This window comes from Erythrolamprus reginae, chromosome 12, assembly GCF_031021105.1.
Source record: "Erythrolamprus reginae isolate rEryReg1 chromosome 12, rEryReg1.hap1, whole genome shotgun sequence".
Classification (NCBI taxonomy): domain Eukaryota; kingdom Metazoa; phylum Chordata; class Lepidosauria; order Squamata; family Dipsadidae; genus Erythrolamprus; species Erythrolamprus reginae.
Window position 1 is genome coordinate 8279575 of NC_091961.1, and position 17926 is coordinate 8297500.

Below are 17926 nucleotides of genomic sequence, written 5' to 3' on the forward strand. Positions count from 1 at the left end.
GGACCTGTATACTGCACGAGTCAAAAAGAGGGCGGGTAAAATATTTACTGACCCCTCACATCCTGGACACAAACTGTTTCAACTCCTACCCTCAAAACGTCGCTACAGAGCACTTCACACCAAGACAACTACACACAAGAACATTTTTTTTCCGAACGCCATCACTCTACTAAACAAATAATTCCCTCAACACTGTCAGACTTTCTACTAAATCTGCACTTCTATTCTACTAGTTTTTCTCATCATTCCTATCACCCATTTCCTCCCATGTTGACTGTATGACTGTAACTTGTTGCTTATATCCTAAGATTTTTATTAATATTGCTTCTTCATTGCTTATTTGACCCCTATGACAATCGTTAAGTGTCGTATCACATGATTCTTGACAAATGTATATTTTATTTTATGTACGCTGAGAGCATATGCACCAAGACAAATTCCTTGGGTGTCCAATCACACTTGGCCAATAAAATTCTATTCTATTCCATTCCATTCCATTCTATTCTATTCTATTCTATTCTATTCTTATACACTTAAAAGATTTGAACATCTGCCAAGTTTATGTGACATAAGCCCAGGCAGCTCACAACAGTAATAAACAAGGAAAAACAGTAAGAAGCATAGAAAACAACAACGTAGAACAGATAATATTAGTGTAAGTGATTTTCGCACCCTAATAAGTAGACGGCAAAGTCCTTCCTCCAAAATGTTGTAAATAATCGTTCTTCAAATTCGGCACCTTTGGGATGGATGGACTTCACCTCCCCAATGTTTCTGGGAGTTGAAGTCCACATGTCTTAACGGTGTTGAGGTTGGAAAACACTTTTGTAAATGAGTAGCTTTGGATAGTGGGGGAAACAAAGTTTGCAAGGAAGAGAAGATAAGGAGAGTCAAAGAATCAATAAACAAAATCAATAAAATCATATGTAATCCTCTTTCGTTTTCTGTTGGGCATTCAGCTGAAGGTTTTCACTCATCTCTTTTTAATTTTTTTAATTTTTAATATATTTTTATTGATTTTATAATATAGAACATGCACACAACATATAACAGTGATTAGTGCCTACCACCAGACAACATTCATACCCCTCCACCAAAATGGGGGCATATTTTGTATATACCATTTTAACTCAAGAGCAATATATCTATTTACATATTATAAAGTGATTCTAATTTATTCTTTATAACTTGGTCTCGATTTCTACTGATCATGTATCCTCTTACCTTGTCCCATCGTCCCATCAGTTCCCGCAGATCAGTTTCATTGGCCGAATTCATCTTCTTATCCATAATCTCAAATTGAATATGATCCACCATGTACTGATACCAATTTTGTATTGTCCACTTTGTCGCATCCTTCCAGCCTAAAACCATTACCGCCTGAGTGCTTTCTATCACTGCTTCTTTTATTTCTCTAAATTCTCCCATCTCATTCCTTTTTAACTAATACTGCCATTTCCTTTGTAATTGTCCATCGTATATTTAACATCCTTTGAAAAGCGTTCGGAAACTTCAGATCGTGCAGAATGCAGCTGTGAGAGCAAATATGCTTTCCCAAATGTGCCCATGTTACACCAACACTCTGCAGTCTGCATTGGTTGCCGATCAGTTTCCGGTCACAATTCAAAGTGTTGGTTATGATCTATAAAGCCCTTCATGGCACCGGACCAGATTATCTCAGGGACCGCCTTCTTCTGCAGGAATCCCAGCGACCAGTTAGGTCCCACAGAATGGGTCTTCTCCGAGTCCCGTCAACTAAACAATGCCGCTTTCCGGGTCCAGGGGAAGAGCCTTCTCTGTGGCGGCCCCGGCCCTCTGGAACCAACTCCCCCCAGAAATTAGAATTGCCCCCACCCTCCTTGCCTTTCGTAAGCTGCTTAAAACCCACCTCTGCCGTCAGGCATGGGGGAATTGAGATACTCTTTCCCCCTATGCCTTTACAATTTTATGCATGGTATGTCTGTATGTATGTTTGGTTTTTATAATAATGGGCTTTTAATTATTCTTATTATTGGATTATTATTGTACACTGTCTTATTATTGCTGTTAGCCGCCCCGAGTCTCCGGAGAGGAACGGCATACAAATCTAATAAATAATAATCCAATAAATAATCCTATTAATATCCTCTTGCACTTTTTTCCAAAAGTTCTGCACTACCGGGCATTCTCAAAACATCTGCATAAACACTCCCTTATCTTGACACCTGTGCCATTCTGTAACATTCTGCTGAAAATACACAAGTTGAACGGGTGTGTGATACCACTTATATAATATTTTCCTTCTCATTTCCCTGACCCTTGTATCCTTAATTTCCCTTATATTCTCCACTATATTCTCCATCTCTTGCACATCTACTTGTAATTCACTCTGTCGCCATTTACTCAGTCCCTGGATCACACACCCGTCTGCCTGCACTAACATCTTTCACTCATCTCTTACTTATTGGAAGAATTCAAATTAAATCATTTTTGACAGATGCTGTCTAGACCGCGCATGAATGAATCTGGAACCTCTTTGGCTAATTGCTTCTGTTGTTCAATTGCATGTCTTATCGGAGCATTTTTCCTAACATTTAACAGAGGCACATTACATCTTCTGAAGCATTATTTTGCCTCTCTGATATTTGGCAGAGATGGAAAACCTGAAGTCCATCAGATTATTAGTACATTACAAGTCCTCAGGAGGCTCTGATGAACCGTATTACTCATTATTCCTGTTTGCTTGTGCTCCGGAAATTCAGCCGCAGATTGATGATTTTCAATAGCAAGGTGTGTAGCTAATGTGTAAGAGCAAGCATGAAACAGGTGAATTGTAGAAGAAGAACAGGCAGAGCTTGGGGAGGGAGGGTGGAGTTAAATGGGTCAGAATCAGGACCACCAATTAGGTTGCAACATACTGTAGATGATTTATTTAAGCCTAAACACAAGTACAGTGGTACCTCAAGATACGAACCCCTCGTCTTACGAACAACTCGTGATACGAACACGGGGTTCAGAAAAATTTTGCCTCTTCTTACGAACTTTTTTCGAGTTACGAACCGGCGTTCGGAGACTGCTGGGAAGCCACGCGGCTGTTTTAAAAGGTGACAGCCGGGCGGCGGGGCTTCCCAGAAGCCTCCCGAATGCCGGTTCGTAACTCGAACAAAGTTCGTAAGAAGAGGCAAAATTTTTCTGAACCCCGGGTTCGGTTCAGGAGGTTGCTGGGAAGCCCCCCAACCCGGCTGTCACCTTTTAAAACAGCCGCGCCGCTTCCCAGCTGTCTCCCGAAGCCGAACGCGGAAGTTCGGCTTTGGCGTTCGGCTTCAGGAGACAGCTGGGAAGCAGCGCGGCTGTTTTAAAAGGTCGCAGCCAGCCTGGAGGGCTTCCCAGCACCCCCCCGAACCCCAAACCCGGGTTCGGGGGTGTGTGCTGGGAAGCCCCCCAGGCCGGCTGTCACCTTTTAAAACAGCCACGTGGCTTCCCAGCAGTCGCCGAAAGCCGGTTTTTTGCGGGGGGTTTTTGGTTGCACGGATTAATTGACTTTACATTGTTTCCTATGGGAAACAATGTTTCATCTTACGAACCTTTCATCATACGAACCTCCTCCTTGCACCAATTAAGTTCGTATCATGAGGTATTACTGTATCTGATCAACTAAAGTCCACTACTAAATTGGCATCAGATAAGGGCCAACAATATTTAGGAGGGGTAACTGTTTAGACCAGGGGTAGGCAAAGTTGGCTCTTCTATGACTTGTGGACTTCAACTCCCAGAATTCCTGGGCCAATCACACTAGCTCAGGAATTCTGGGAGTTAGAGTCCACATGTCATAGAAGAGCCAACTTTGCCTACCCCTGCTTTAGACCATTAGACTTCTGCACGGTGTCAGGAAGAACATCTGGAGAGTAAATGTCCAGTAGCTTCCTGGAATTGGTGCATCCAACCACTAATCAGCTGCTTGCGCTAAATCAGGCTGTGTTTAAACTGACCAGGCTGTTTTCTGTTTGCTGCAAGGAGGCAAATTGCTGGGAGGCAGAGGGTGGGGCTGGTGGGTGGGCGGGACTTCAGCAACATTCACTCTATAAGACACACAGACATTTCCACCCACTTTTGGGACGGGGAGTATGTCTTATAGACCGAAAAATATGGTAGATGCTGATTTCCCTTTGGTGTCTCTTATCAAATCCTCTCCAGCTAATGATTGATTTGCTTGTTCCAATTTTTCCATGAAAGAGAACATAAAGGAGAAAGAGCGTCTAAAGTTGACAATATATAATTGAGGCTAGCTTAGCTGCAGATAATTCTTTGCAAATTGTAAAATTGCACCAAGCTAGAAGGAACTAGCCCCATTTGGTTTGGTCCCACTAAGAAATATACCTGTGCCCTGAAGGCTTGTACTTTGACTAATGTATTTTTATCTCACGTCACATCAGAGATTGCTCGAGGTGTTGAAATTTTATTGCTAAACCACTGCAGATTTTTTATTTATTTCTTTATTTATTAGACTTGTATGCCGCTCCTCTCCGAAGACTCGGGGCGGCTCACAACAACAATAAAAACAATATTTTAGCGAAAACAAATCTAATATTAAAAAGCACATAAAACCCTATCATATTTAAAAAGCAAACAACACATGCATACCCAAACATAAATATAAAAAAGCCTGGGGGAAAGGTGTCTCAACTCCCCCATGCCTGGTGGTATAGATGGGTCTTGAGTAATTTACGAAAGACAAGGAGGGTGGGGGCAGTTCTAATCTCCAGGGGGAGTTGATTCCAGAGGGCCGGGGCCACCACAGAGAAGGCTCTTCCCCTGGGGCCTGCCAAATGACATTGTTTAGTCAACGGGACCCGGAGAAGACCAACTCTGTGGGACATTATCGATCACTGGAATTCGTGCGGTAGCAGGCAGTTCCGGAGGTACTCTGGTCCAATGCCATGTAGGGCTTTAAAGGTCATAACCAACACTTTGAATTGTGACCGGAAACTTATCGGCAGCCACTGCAGGCCACGGAGTGTTGTAGAGATGTGGGCGAATCTAGGAAGCCCCACGATGGCTCTCGCGGCCGCGTTCTGCATGATCTGAAGTTTCCGAACACTTTTCAGAGGTAGCAGTAATCGAACTTCGAGGTGATGACCTGCCCACTCATGGTGTCAGGGTTCCAATGGCTTCAGGGCTGGCATAGGAATTGTCACATTATTTTGTTGTTGCAGAGAGAATATTTAAATATTCTATATATTATTTAAATGTCATTTTAAAAGTTTCTCAGTTAATAGAATTCAGGCTTGCTGAATCTAAGGTATAATGCAGGTTTTGAATTCCTAGCCATGCCCAAATTAAATATTAAACCAGTTATAATCTAAGGAGAAGTGTAAAGTATTTTCAAGTAAAAACTCAGTAGCTTAGGCATGAACCAGGAAGTTATTGTCGTCTTAATCTTCTCTTCCATGCCTGGTTACAGCAATGAATGAGTCTATCAGTTTCACTTTCATGTAGAACTTCATAAATTTGCAAAAGTTTCAGATATAAATGAAAGAAAACTCTTATCCATGTGCCAAATTCAGGAGGTATATAAATTCCTCGGGAGGTCAATGCCATATTACATTGTTCAAATTGCTTCCCCTAGATGATGCACATAACTGTTCAACTTCCTCCTGTGTTTTAGTGTCAAAACTTTTCTATGATGATAGAAATCCTATCTGAGTACAGTATTGTATTGGCAGTTCTGTGTTAGCAAAAACTTCAGAAGAGAAGGATTTAGGGATAGTGATTTCTGACAGTCTCAAAATGGGTGAACAGTGCGGTCAGACGGTAGGGAAAGCGAGTAGAATACTTGGCTGCATAGCTAGAGGTATAACAAGCAGGAAGAGGGAGATTGTGATCTCGCTGTATAGAGCGCTGGTGAGACCACATTTGGAATACTGTGTTCAGTTCTGGAGACCTCATCTACAAAAAGACATTGATAAAATTGAACGGGTCCAAAGATGGGCTACAAGTATGGTGGAAGGTCTTAAGCATAAAACTTAACAGGAAAGACTTCATGAACTCAATCTGTATAGTCTGGAGGACAGAAGGGAAAGGGGGGACATGATCGTAACATTTAAATATGTTAAAGGGTTAAATAAGGTCCAGGAGTGAAGTGTTTTTAATAGGAAAGTGAACACAAGAACAAGGGGGCACAATCTGAGGCTACTTGGGGGAAAGATTAGAAGTAATGTGAGAAAATATTATTTGACTGAAAGAGTAGTAGATGCTTAAAACACACTTCCAGCAGACGTGGTTGGTAAATCCACAGTAACTGAATTTAAACATGTCTGGGATAAACTGTATATTCCATGGAATCCAGGAAGTGATCACCTTGGCGTCCTTAGCAACCTGCTGGTGACATCAGTATTTGTTGGCCAAAAACTTTTGCTTGTCCCTATTGCAAATAAGCAATCCAGGAATTGACTGGGAAAAGGAAGTGCAATATAGTGTTGTGTTTAAACTAGCAAGTCTGTATTTGTTGTATTTGGGATATAAGGTAGGACAGAATAATAGAATTTCAACAGAAACAAATTCTGTTCCCATAACCGCTTAGAATGGGCTGTAAAAGCACTAAATGCTAATAATTCCAAATCAAGTGAAACCAAGCATCAAAAATCTGTTGGTGTTCATTTTCCCAAATTAAGCATGAATAACAGGACAGAATATTTGAAACAACCAACCAATCAATCAACCAACCAACAAACAAAAACCCTCTAATGAACATTTCACCAAACAGGGACAGTCATTTTTCAAACCAACATAAACTCACACACGCCTATAAAACACACAAGCACAAAGCATATTGATTTGCGTTTTTTAAATGATTCCCCAGACATTTAATCAATCAGTTATAGATTTAGGTTGTTATACAGTATATAAAATCTTTGTTGTTCAACATTAGGAAAGTAAATTTGTTCCATGACCAGGTTCTTAAGTAGAAAAGCTTGTAAGAAGAAGCAATTTTTTCCTGTAGGAATCAATATAAAAGCAAATAATGGGTGCGATTGGGGGAAGCACAGGGAGGGTGGAGACCCTGTTTCCTCCCAGGAGATTCCTAGAGAGGCCCCATGGAGGCTTCTCCCTGCCTTTTCCGGCCCTGTTTCCTCCCAGGAGATTCCTAGAGAGGCCTCACAGAGGCTTCTCCCCACTTTTCTGGCCCTCTTTCCTCCCAGGAGATTCCTACAGAGGACCCACAGAGGCTTCTCCCTGCCTTTTCCGGTTAGAGTTTCAGAGGCTCGGGTTTGTAAGTGGAAAATAGTTCTTGAGAAGAGGCAAAAAAATCTTGAACACCCGGTTCTAATCTAGAAAAGTTCGTAAGTAGAGGCGTTCTTAAGTAGAGGTACCACTGCATAGGGTTTCCTGCGTGAGTAGGAAGTTGGACTAGAAGACCTCTGAGATCCCTTCCAACTGCTGTTCCAAGGGACATAACTTTGCGTAACTTTGCAATTGTTTAATGTTTCAACCGACTTTCCCTTGATAAGGAGTTTCCTTGAAATGTATGGGGCAGCTATTATCTATTGGCACAGCTGACTTTCTTAAACTAATCCCCCCTCCTCACCTACTTATTACTGACCCCCTGTGTTTGCGTTCTCAAGTGAATCTGCCCCAAGCATATGTTCAGCTGATGATGGATAAGAAAAATGCCACCTGCATGGCTCTTTTCACACTGACAATATTAATCCCAACTGTAAGAAGAGAGCTAGAAAACTATTTGCCTAAAAGCTGGCGTTTCAGGAGAGGCGAAGGAGAAGACGACTTAAAATAGATTCACCCAGCAGCCAGTTCTCAAAATATCCAGTAAACCTTCAAGTTGCCATTTATTGCGGTATTATTTATAGTCGCTAGAGTTGAAAGGGAACATTGCAAGTTTATTATTTCCTGTGTGGTAAACTATGACCACTTTGTTTGCCTTGGCATTAGCCCAGGAAGTAATATACCTAATTATGGATGAATCCAGTATGTTTCCTGGTTAAGTTCTTATAAGATTACGTCTTCACATACACGCACAGAAGGAAAAGTATTTCCCAAGCCGGATAGCCAGTGTTGTGTTAACATTAACAGAGGATAGAATCAAGATCATGTGAAGAAGTGCTTGCTAGTACCGCTTTACAAAGACCACACCTGAAATACTGCCTCTAGTGTGTTGGTCAGCACCCTATAAAAAAAGATGTTGAGACTTTAAAGTGCAGAGAAGAGCAACGAAGATGATCAGGGGCCTGGAGACTAAAACATATGAAGAATTGTTTCAGGATTGGGCATGGCTGATCTAGTTAAAAGAAAGACCAGGGGATACATGATAGAAATGTCCCAAAGAAGAGGGGATCAACCTACTTTCCAAAATACTGCAGGCAAGTCGAGAAACAACAGATGGAAACTAATAATGGTGCACCAGTTGCGGCACTATCTGGACCGGGAATCATTGCTCACAGTCACTCATGCCCTCATCACCTCGAGGCTTGACTACTGTAATGATCTCTACGTGGGGCTTCCTTTGAAGAGTGTTCAGAAACTTCAGATCGTGCAGAATGCAGCTGCGAAAGCAATCATGGGCTTTCCTAAATATGCCCATGTCACACCAACACTCCGCAGTCTGCATTGGTTGCCGATCAGTTTCCAGTCACAATTCAAAGTGTTGGTCATGACCTATAAAGCCCTTCATGGCACCGGACCAGATTATCTCAGGGACTGCCTTCTGCCGCATGAATCCCAGCGACCAGTTAGGTCCCACAGAGTTGGCCTTCTCCGAGTCCCGTCAACTAAACAATGTCGTTTGGCGGGACCCAGGGGAAGAGCCTTCTCTGTGGTGGCCTCGGCCCTCTGGAACCAGCTCCCCCCAGAGATTAGAATTGCCCCCACCCTCCTTGCCTTTCGTAAACTCCTTAAAACCCACCTCTGCCGTCAGGCATGGGGGAACTGATATTCCTTCCCCCTAGGCCTTACAATTTATGCATGGTATGTTTGTGTGTATGTTTGGTTTTATAATAAGGGTTTTTTAGTTGTTTTAGTATTGGATTGTTACATGTTGTTTTTATCAGTGTCGTTAGCCACCCCGAGTCTACGGAGAAGGGCGGCATACAAATCCAATAAATGAATGAATGAATGGATGGATGGATGGATGGATGGATGGATGATGATGATGATGATAATAAACTTGAGAGAGATTCAGCATTTCCTGATAGTGAGAACAATCAACAGCTTGCCTTCAGCTCCATCGCTGGAGGCTTTTAAGAAGAGACTAGACCATCAGCGGGCTAATGCGTACATGAGCATTGGAGATGATGTAGGGCAGTGATGGTGAACCTATGGCATATCTGCTGGCACATGAGCTATTGCCCTAGCTCAGCTCCAACATGCATGTGTATGCTGGCCAGCTGATTATTGGCTCATACAGAGGCTCTGGGAGGGCGTTCTTGGCTTCCAGAGAACCTCTGGGGGAAAGGGGAAAGGCGTTTTCACCGCCCCCAGGCTCCAGGAAAGCCTTTGGAGCCTGGGCAGGGCAAAACAAGAGCCTACTGGGCCCACAAGGCGTTGGGAAACAGGCCATTTCCAGCCTCCAGAAGGCCTCTGGAAGGGTGGGGGAAGCTGTTTTTCCCCTCCCCAGGCATTGAATTAGCGTGTGGGTACTCATACATGCATGATAGCGTGCGCGCACACTCTTCTGGCACTTGAGAAAAAAAAGGTTCACCATCACTGGTGTCTCTTGCTTAGGTGGGGAGCTTGGACTAGATGACCTACAAGGTCCCTTTCAACTCTCTTTATCTGTAATAGAACTGGGATTCCCTGCTTCTTGGCTTCCCAGACAAACTAGAACTGGTAAAATAAGAAGCACCTTTGTTTCTGATTGAGGGTTGATTAGAAACACTACAAATCCCAATGGCTGTATTGCAAGTGTTGGAACCTGGGGAGGGCAAAACATGAGTCTCTTGGTCCCACCAGAAGTTAGGAAACAGGTCATTTCTGGCCTCCAGGGGGCAGGGGAAGCTGCTTTCACCCTCTCCACGCATTGAATTATGGGTGAGGCCACTCATGCATGCACAATAGCACACACTCATGCTCTTTTGGCACCCGAAGAAAAAAAGGTTCGCCATCACTGGACTAGACAGCCCCCTTTGTGAAATTGTCTCCCACTTGAATTAGATTATACCTATTTATTTTTATATTATTTATTTATTCTTTGTCCAATATACAATACATATGGAAGAAAATAGACATTAAGTAATATATATAAAGATAGAAAGTAAAAAAGAAGAGAAGTAAATGGGAGGGAGAGAATATATATGATATAAGAGATAAGGAGATAATATATATGATATAGATAGATAGATAGATAGATAGATAGATAGATAGATAGATAGATAGATAGATAGATAGATAGATAGATAGATAGATAAGGAGAGAATATATATGATATATAAGATAAGGGAAGACAATTGGACAGGGGATGATAGGCACATCAGTGCACGCCCCTTACTGGCCTTTTAGGAACCTGGAGAGGTCAATCGTGGATAGTCTAAGGGAGAAATGTTGGGGGTTGGGAGTTGACACTATTGAGTCCGGTAATGAGTTCCACGCTTCGACAACTTGATTGTTAAAGTCATATTTTTTACAGTCAAGTTTGGAGCGGTTAACATTAAGTTTGAATCTGTTGTGTGCTCTTGTGTTGTTGCGGTTGAAGCTGAAGTAGTTGTTGAGCGGAAGGACGTTGCAGCATATGATCTTGTGGGCAATGAAAGGTCCCTTCCAACTCTGATCCATGTTCCATCCATGTCTATGTTCCATGATATTCTGTGTTCTATATCATGTTTTGGGAGACAATTCTCACCAATTCTGGTTACTGCCATGTTAATGGGAATTGCAGTTCAGAAGATTGGCAGAGCACTAGGCTCTTTGGCCCTTGACTTCGAGCACAAATGAGTTATTTCAATTGTCTCTCTTGGGGTTGTTTAGGTATCATTTTTAACAAGAGTGTCTGACTGTATTCATCGTGTGAGTTCAGTTAGCATTATTCTTTCTTGATTCATAGAGAACTGAGAAGCTGAGAAATGGGATGGAGCAGGGGTAGGCAAAGTTGGCTCTTCTCTTGCTTGTGGACTTTTTATTTATTTATCTATTTGTTTGTTTGTTTGTTTGTTTATTCATTCATTCATTCATTCACTTATTTATTTATTTATTTATTTATTTATTATTGTTAGAGTTGGAAGGGATCATGCGGGTCATCAAGTCCAACCCCCTGCCTAAGCAGGAACCCTAAAGCATCCCAGCCAAATGGCAGTCCAACTTCCTCTTTAAAATGTCCAGAGTATTGGAGTTCACAACGTACGCTGGTAGGTTGTTCCACTGGTTGATTGTTCTGACCGTCAGGAAGTTCTTCCTTATTTCCAGGTTGAATCTCTCCTTGGTCAGCTTCCAGCTGTTGTTCCTCGTCCGGCCCTCCGGTGCCCTGGAGAATAAAGTGATCCCCTCCTCTCTGTGGCAACCCCTCGTATACCTGTAGACTGCTACTATGTCCGCTCTGGCCCTCCTTTTCTCTAGGCTATCCATGCCCAGTTCCCGCAGTCTCTCTTCGTAAGTCTTGGTTTCTAGACCCCTGATCATTTTGGTTGCTCTTTTCTGCACCTTCTCCAGAGTTTCAATGTCTTTTTTGAAGTGTGGTGACCAGAACTGAACACAGTACTCCAGGTGTGGTCTGAGATCCCTGATATAGAGTGGTATTAAGACTTCCATGATCTTGGAGTGTATTCCCCTGTTGATGCAGCTTAGGATTGTGTTGGCTTTTTTGGCTGCTGCTGCACATTGTTGGCTCATGTTTAATTGATTATCCACCAAGACTCCGAGATTTCTTTCACCGTCACTACTGCTGAGAGGGGTTTCTCCCAGGCTGTACGTGTGTCCAGTTTTTTTTTTACCTAGGTGAAGGTCTTTGCTCTTGTCGATGTTGAACATCATTTTGTTGGTGTGGGCCCACTGTGTTAGTCTGTCCAGGTCTTTCTGTAATTTGAGCCGGTCTTCAAGGGTGTTGGCTACCCCCGCCAGCTTGGTGTCGTCTGCGAATTTGATTAGTTGCCTTTCTATTCTGCTCATGCTAGCTCAGGAATTCTGGGAGTTGAAGTCCACATGTCATGGAAGAGCCAACTTTGCTTACCCCTCGGATGGCGCAACTTTGCACATAGAAGAATTGGGGAGAAGAGGGGAATTGCAGGCTCTTTTGTCTTTCAAGATATCCATTGAATGCCAGTATTTTATTTTCTTCAAGAATTCTTCACTATTCAATCACATCGATTCTCCCATATTGAGGTAGCTCAATATCTCCCATATTTAGTTTAACCCTTTAGCTTATGCACTTCAAGGTCCTTTGATGGTATCTACAATCCTGTGAAGTATCTACACCAGGAGTATCGAACAGTGGCAATTTTAAAACCTGCAGATTTAATGCTGGCTGTATCTTTCTAGGAATTGAAGTTCACGAGTCTTAAAGTTGATTTAGACTGAGAGATTATTACAAGCCCTATACTTGGACCTTGAACCATTTTTAACTGGTTTTAGTGTGCTTTAATCCACTAGTGTGAATTAATGCTTAGGGCAAAATCCCCTGATGTGTTTTTTTTTTTTAATGGGAGGAGGCAGCTATTGTAAGTGTACCTTTTTGAAATTGCATCTGCTTGAGACTCATAATTCTGCTTTGCAAAATAAACTACACGAGGTTTAGCAAGATGTCTCAACACAGACCTTATGTTAAACTTTGATAAAAAGAGAGCACTTTGGACACTACGTGCACAGTAGAGGTAAGTCAAGAACAAGATTTGTTCTTGACTTAGCTGTTCTGCCTAGAGTTGCCTTTAATTACTTACAGTGGTACCTCTACCTACGAACGCCTCTACTTACGAACTTTTCTAGATAAGAACTGGGTGTTCAATATTTTTTTGCCTCTTCTCAAGAACCATTTTCCACTTACAAACCCGAGCTTCCAAAACTGTAACTGGAAAAGGCAGGGAGAAGCCTCCACGGGGCCTCTCTAGGAATCTCCTGGGAGGAAACAGGGCCGGAAAAGCCGGGGAGAAGCCTCCGTGGGGCCTCTCTAGGAATCTCCTGGGATGAAACAGGGCTGGAAAAGGCAGGGAGAAGCCTCCGTGGGGCCTCTCTAGAAACCTCCAGGGAGGAAACAGGGCTGGAAAAGGTGGGGAGAAGCCTCCGTGGGGCCTCTCTAGTAATCTCCTGGGAGGAAACAGGGCCTCCACCCTCCCTCTGGTTTCCCCAATCGCACACATTATTTGCTTTTATATATTGATTCCTATGGGAAACATTACTTCTTACAAACTTTTCTACTGTTCTAATCTCTGGGGGGAGTTGGTTCCAGAGGGCCGGGGCTGCCACAGAGAAGGCTCTTCCCCTGGGCCCCACCAAACGACATTGTTTAGTTGACGGGACCCGGAGAAGGCCCACTCTGTGGGACCTAACTGGTCGCTGAGATTCCTGCGGCAGAAGGCGGTCCCTGAGATAATCTGGCCTTATTTATTTATACTCCAAAAAATAAGGTACTTAAAGGTGGAAGTTGAGGACGCTAGCTTTAATTGCAATTAACCACCTTAGGTTTATGTCTGACCTTCTCCATCTGTTGCTTTTGTTTTTCAGCCATCTACAATTACAGAGCAATCCAGGATGTGGAGCTCTCTTTACAGGTTGGAGATACTGTTCACATCCTGGAGATGTATGAAGGTAAACAGGCTCTGGATTGCCAAGGGGGGATGGGAAGGGTTCTTAGGTCCAGTGGGAAATATTGAGTTTTATATTTGAAGGTGTAGCTGAACCAAATGGAAAGAGACAAAGCAAATCAATCTCAGGTGATGAAACCCAGCGATACAGAACAGATTATTGTTGTATCCGTTCCAGGAAGAGCACTCTTACGATCTGAAGCAGGAATTTCAAATCTAAGAAGCTGTGAAGATCGATATTATTTTCCACCAGTGGCCAGTCAGTTGCTATATGATCCAGCTGCTCCTTTCTGTATCTTCTCTAGCTTGACTGTGTTGTTTTAAAGTTTTGCTGAGTAGAAATGTACAGGGGCACAAGTATAATTGCACAAGGATTATTTTGTTCTATTTAAAAAAAAATATTTAAAACAAAACACACACAGAAGACACCCATGAAAAAAACCACACAATTGGGATATTTACCTCCCAGTTTCTATTAGAAGCTCAGATGGAGATACAGTACAGTGATACCTTGTCTTACAAACTTAATTGGTTCCGGGACGAGATTCTTAAGGTGAAAAGTTTGTAAGACAAAATAATGTTTCCTATAGGAATCAATGGAAAAGCGATTAATGCATGCAAGCCCAAAATTCACACCTTTTGCCAGACGAAGCACCCGTTTTTGCGCTGCTGGGATTCCCCTGAGGCTCCCCTCCATGGGAAACCCCACCTCCGGACTTCTGTGTTTTTGCAATGCTTCAGGGGAATCCCAGCATCGCAAAAAAGAGCGCTTCGCTGGCAACGGAAGTCTGGAGGTGGGGTTTCCCAGCGAAGGTAGCATCAGTGAAATCACAGCATCGCAAAAACACCGAAGTCCTCAAAACCCCACCTCAGGACCTCTGTGCTTTTGCGATGCTGCGATTTCGCTGAGGCTCCCCTCGCTGGGAAACCCCACCTCCGGACTTCTGTTGCCAGCAAAGTGCCCATTTTTGCGCTGCTGGATTCCCCTGCTGGGATTCCCCTGCAGCATCACACATACATGGAAGTCCGGAGGTGGGGTTTCCCATGGAGGGGAGCCTCAGGAGAATCCCAGCAGCGCAAAAACGGGTGCTTTGCTGGCAATGGAAGTCCGGAGGCGGGGCATCCCAGCGGTGGTGGTGGGTTTGTAAGGTGAAAATAGTTTGTAAGAAGAGGCAAAAAAATCTTAAACCCTGGGTTTGTATCTCGAAAAGTCTGTATGACAAGGTATCAATATTCTCAATATCAATATTCGACAAGGTATCATTGTACAGTGATCCCTCGATTTTCGCGATCTCGAGCTTCGCGAAACGCTATATCGCGATTTTTCCCACCCGATGACGTCACTCTCTTCCTTTCTCATCTTTCTTTCTCTCTCTCTTTCTCTATCTTGCTTCTTCCTCTCTCACACTCTCTTCCTCCCTCTCTCATCTCTTTCTTTCCTTCTCTCTCTTTCTCTATCTCTCCCCCTCTTGCTCTCGAGCGGCGGGCGGGCGGGCAGCAGCGAGGAGCCGAAGATCAGGGTTTCTCCTTTGCGTGGGCGGCGGGGAAGACCCAGGGAAGGTTTCTTCGGCCGCCCAGCAGCTGATCTGCTCGGCAGCGCCGCAGCAGCGAGGAGCCGAAGATCGGGGTTTCCCCTTTGCGTGGGCGGCGGGGAAACCCCGATCTTCGGCTCCTCGCTGCTGCGGCGCTGCCGAACAGATCAGCTGCTGGGCGGCCGAAGAAACCTTCCCTGGGTCTTCCCCGCCGCCCACGCAAAGGGGAAACCCCGATCTTCGGCTCCTCGCTGCTGCCGCGAGCAGATCAGCTGCTGGGCGGCCGAAGAAACCTTCCCTGGGTCTTCCCCGCCGCCCACGCAAACTCCACCATCTGCGCATGCGTGGCCATGGAAAAGGGGTGCGCATGCGCAGATGGTGTTTTTACTTCCGCACCACTATATCGCGAAAAATCGAGTATCGCGAGGGGTCTTGGAACGTAACCCTCGCGATACTCGAGGGATCACTGTATATACATTTTTACATTATTTTGTTAACATTTCTGCCTGCATATTATTATTTTTTTATATTTCATAAAAAGAAACAAAGAAAATACATTTTAAAAATCCATTATTAATCTTTTTAGGCTTTCTCTTTTAATTCACTTCCTTTGACACTTCTCTGTTTTTAACCAATTATAGAATTCATCCCTTGTCCTATATAATAATCGGAGTCCTCTTTCCCTTCTGATTTCTTGGTCAACATGTCCATTTCAGGACATTCCATGATTTTTCTGATTATCATTTCTTCTTTTGGTGTGTCTTCACTTTCGAGCTTGGGTTATGCACCAGGATTATTTTGGCATGAGTATAAGATGCACGTAAGAAAAAACACAAGGAGCAATTCTGAATGACTCCCAAGTAGTGTTGGGTGAACCCAACGAAGTTTGGGCTTGGCGAACTCACCCGAACTTTGCCGTAAAGTTTGGGTAAGTTTGCCGAACCCAAACTTTACCGGAACTTTACCTGAACCCAAACCCGAACAGCAGCAGCGCTGCTCCAGTGTCCTTTTCTGTAAAAATAAACAAGGAGATGGGGAATTGCTTCCTTTTATTTTTACAGAAATGGATGTCACAGCGGCGCTGCAAGCCAAAGGAGGTGGGGAATCCCACAATGGGATTCCGGGGGCGGGGCTTTGACATCATGTTTCGGCTGGCCAGGAAGTAGTCTCCGTGACGTCAAAGCCCATGATGGGATTCCCCACTCTTCTCCCGGGCGGCGGCTGTTCGCGGTGTTCGGCCAAATGCCGAACCCGAACCCGAACTTTACTCGAACCTTTTTAAAAGTTTGGGTTCAGGTTCGGCATGCCGAACACTGCAAAGTTCGGCATGAGCCCGAACTTTGCAGGTTCGGTTCGCCCAACACTACTCCCAAGTTCTCTGAATACCCAAAGGTAAACTTTGAGAAACCCACAAGCAGGTCACAGTGGCCACAGAAATAGCTGCAATTGCATCTGAACATAAAGACTCTGTTTTGCTTTTTGTAATTAAATGTAATCTTGAGTCCGAGTTCAGTTCTGACATTCTAATCACTGTAATAATCTAGTTTAACCTGGGGTGCTCTTAGCCTGGGATTGTTGAGGAATGCTAATCCAGCATTCCTGGAAAAATGATACTTTGGGCTAAATTGGATCCCCTTAGTGGAATTCGTATTGACCTGCCTGAATTTTTATGGCATAGTGTGGCTTTTGAATGACCATTAGTAATGAATTTCCTAAATACGCCCATGTCACACCAACACTCTGCAGTCTGCATTGGTTGCCGATCAGTTTCCGGTCACAATTCAAAGTGTTGGTTATGACCTATAAAGCCCTTCATGGCACCGGACCAGAATATCTCTGGGACCGCCTTCTGCCACACGAGTCCCAGCGACCAGTTAGGTCCCACAGAGTTGGCCTTCTCCAGGTCCCGTCAACTAAACAGTGTTGTTTGGCGTGACCCAGGGGAAGAGCCTTCTCTGTGGCGGCCCCCGACCCTTTGGAACCAACTCCCCCCAGATATCAGAGTTGCCCCCACCCTCTTTGCCTTTCGTAAGCTTCTTAAAACCCACCTCTGTCGCCAGGCATGGGGGAATTGAGACTTTCCCTCCCCCTAGACTTATAAAATTTATGCATGGTATGTCAGTATGTATGATTGGTTTCTTAAATTGGGGTTTTTAAAATTAACTTAAATATTAGATTTGTTTACATTGTACTGTATTATTATTGCTGTTAGCCGCCCCGAGTCTGCAGAGAGGGGCGGCATACAAATCTGATAGATGATAGATAGGTAGGTAGGTAGGTAGGTAGATAGATAGATAGATAAGTGAATGAGTAAATGAATGAATGAAAGAATGAATGAATGAATGAATGAACGAATGAAATGAAACCCTTGCTGCGCAGCTAACCTTCCCTGCTAGAATGGATCATACTTCTTGAGAGTTGCTATTTCATTGTTATGCTCCAACAGACCAGAGAATATAATTTGAGCTAATCCACCTTGGCTGGAAAGAGAATTGAGTCATGTGAGGATTGCAAAGGGTTGCTGAGTCTCCGTTTTTACCATGCCCTCCATCCTGTCATTGTTAAGATAGGAGCTGCATACCTTGGATTCACCAGCAAGCCAAACCAGCTGCTTAATTAACACCCCCCTGGTCTAGGCCTTTATTTTGATTTTCAGGCTGGCTTGTCCTTGACATCAGA

General features: G+C 43.8%; 1 protein-coding gene across 2 annotated transcripts in view; it reads left to right on the plus strand.

Annotated features, from left to right (window-relative positions):
* DOCK5 (dedicator of cytokinesis 5) overlaps nt 1-17926 on the plus strand; it is a 201407-nt gene that overhangs the window by 35663 nt on the left and 147818 nt on the right. For both annotated transcript variants that reach the window (XM_070765694.1, XM_070765696.1), the window contains exon 2: nt 13636-13719. In XM_070765694.1, coding sequence (XP_070621795.1) covers nt 13636-13719 — 84 coding nt within the window. The remainder of the gene's footprint in view (nt 1-13635; nt 13720-17926) is intronic.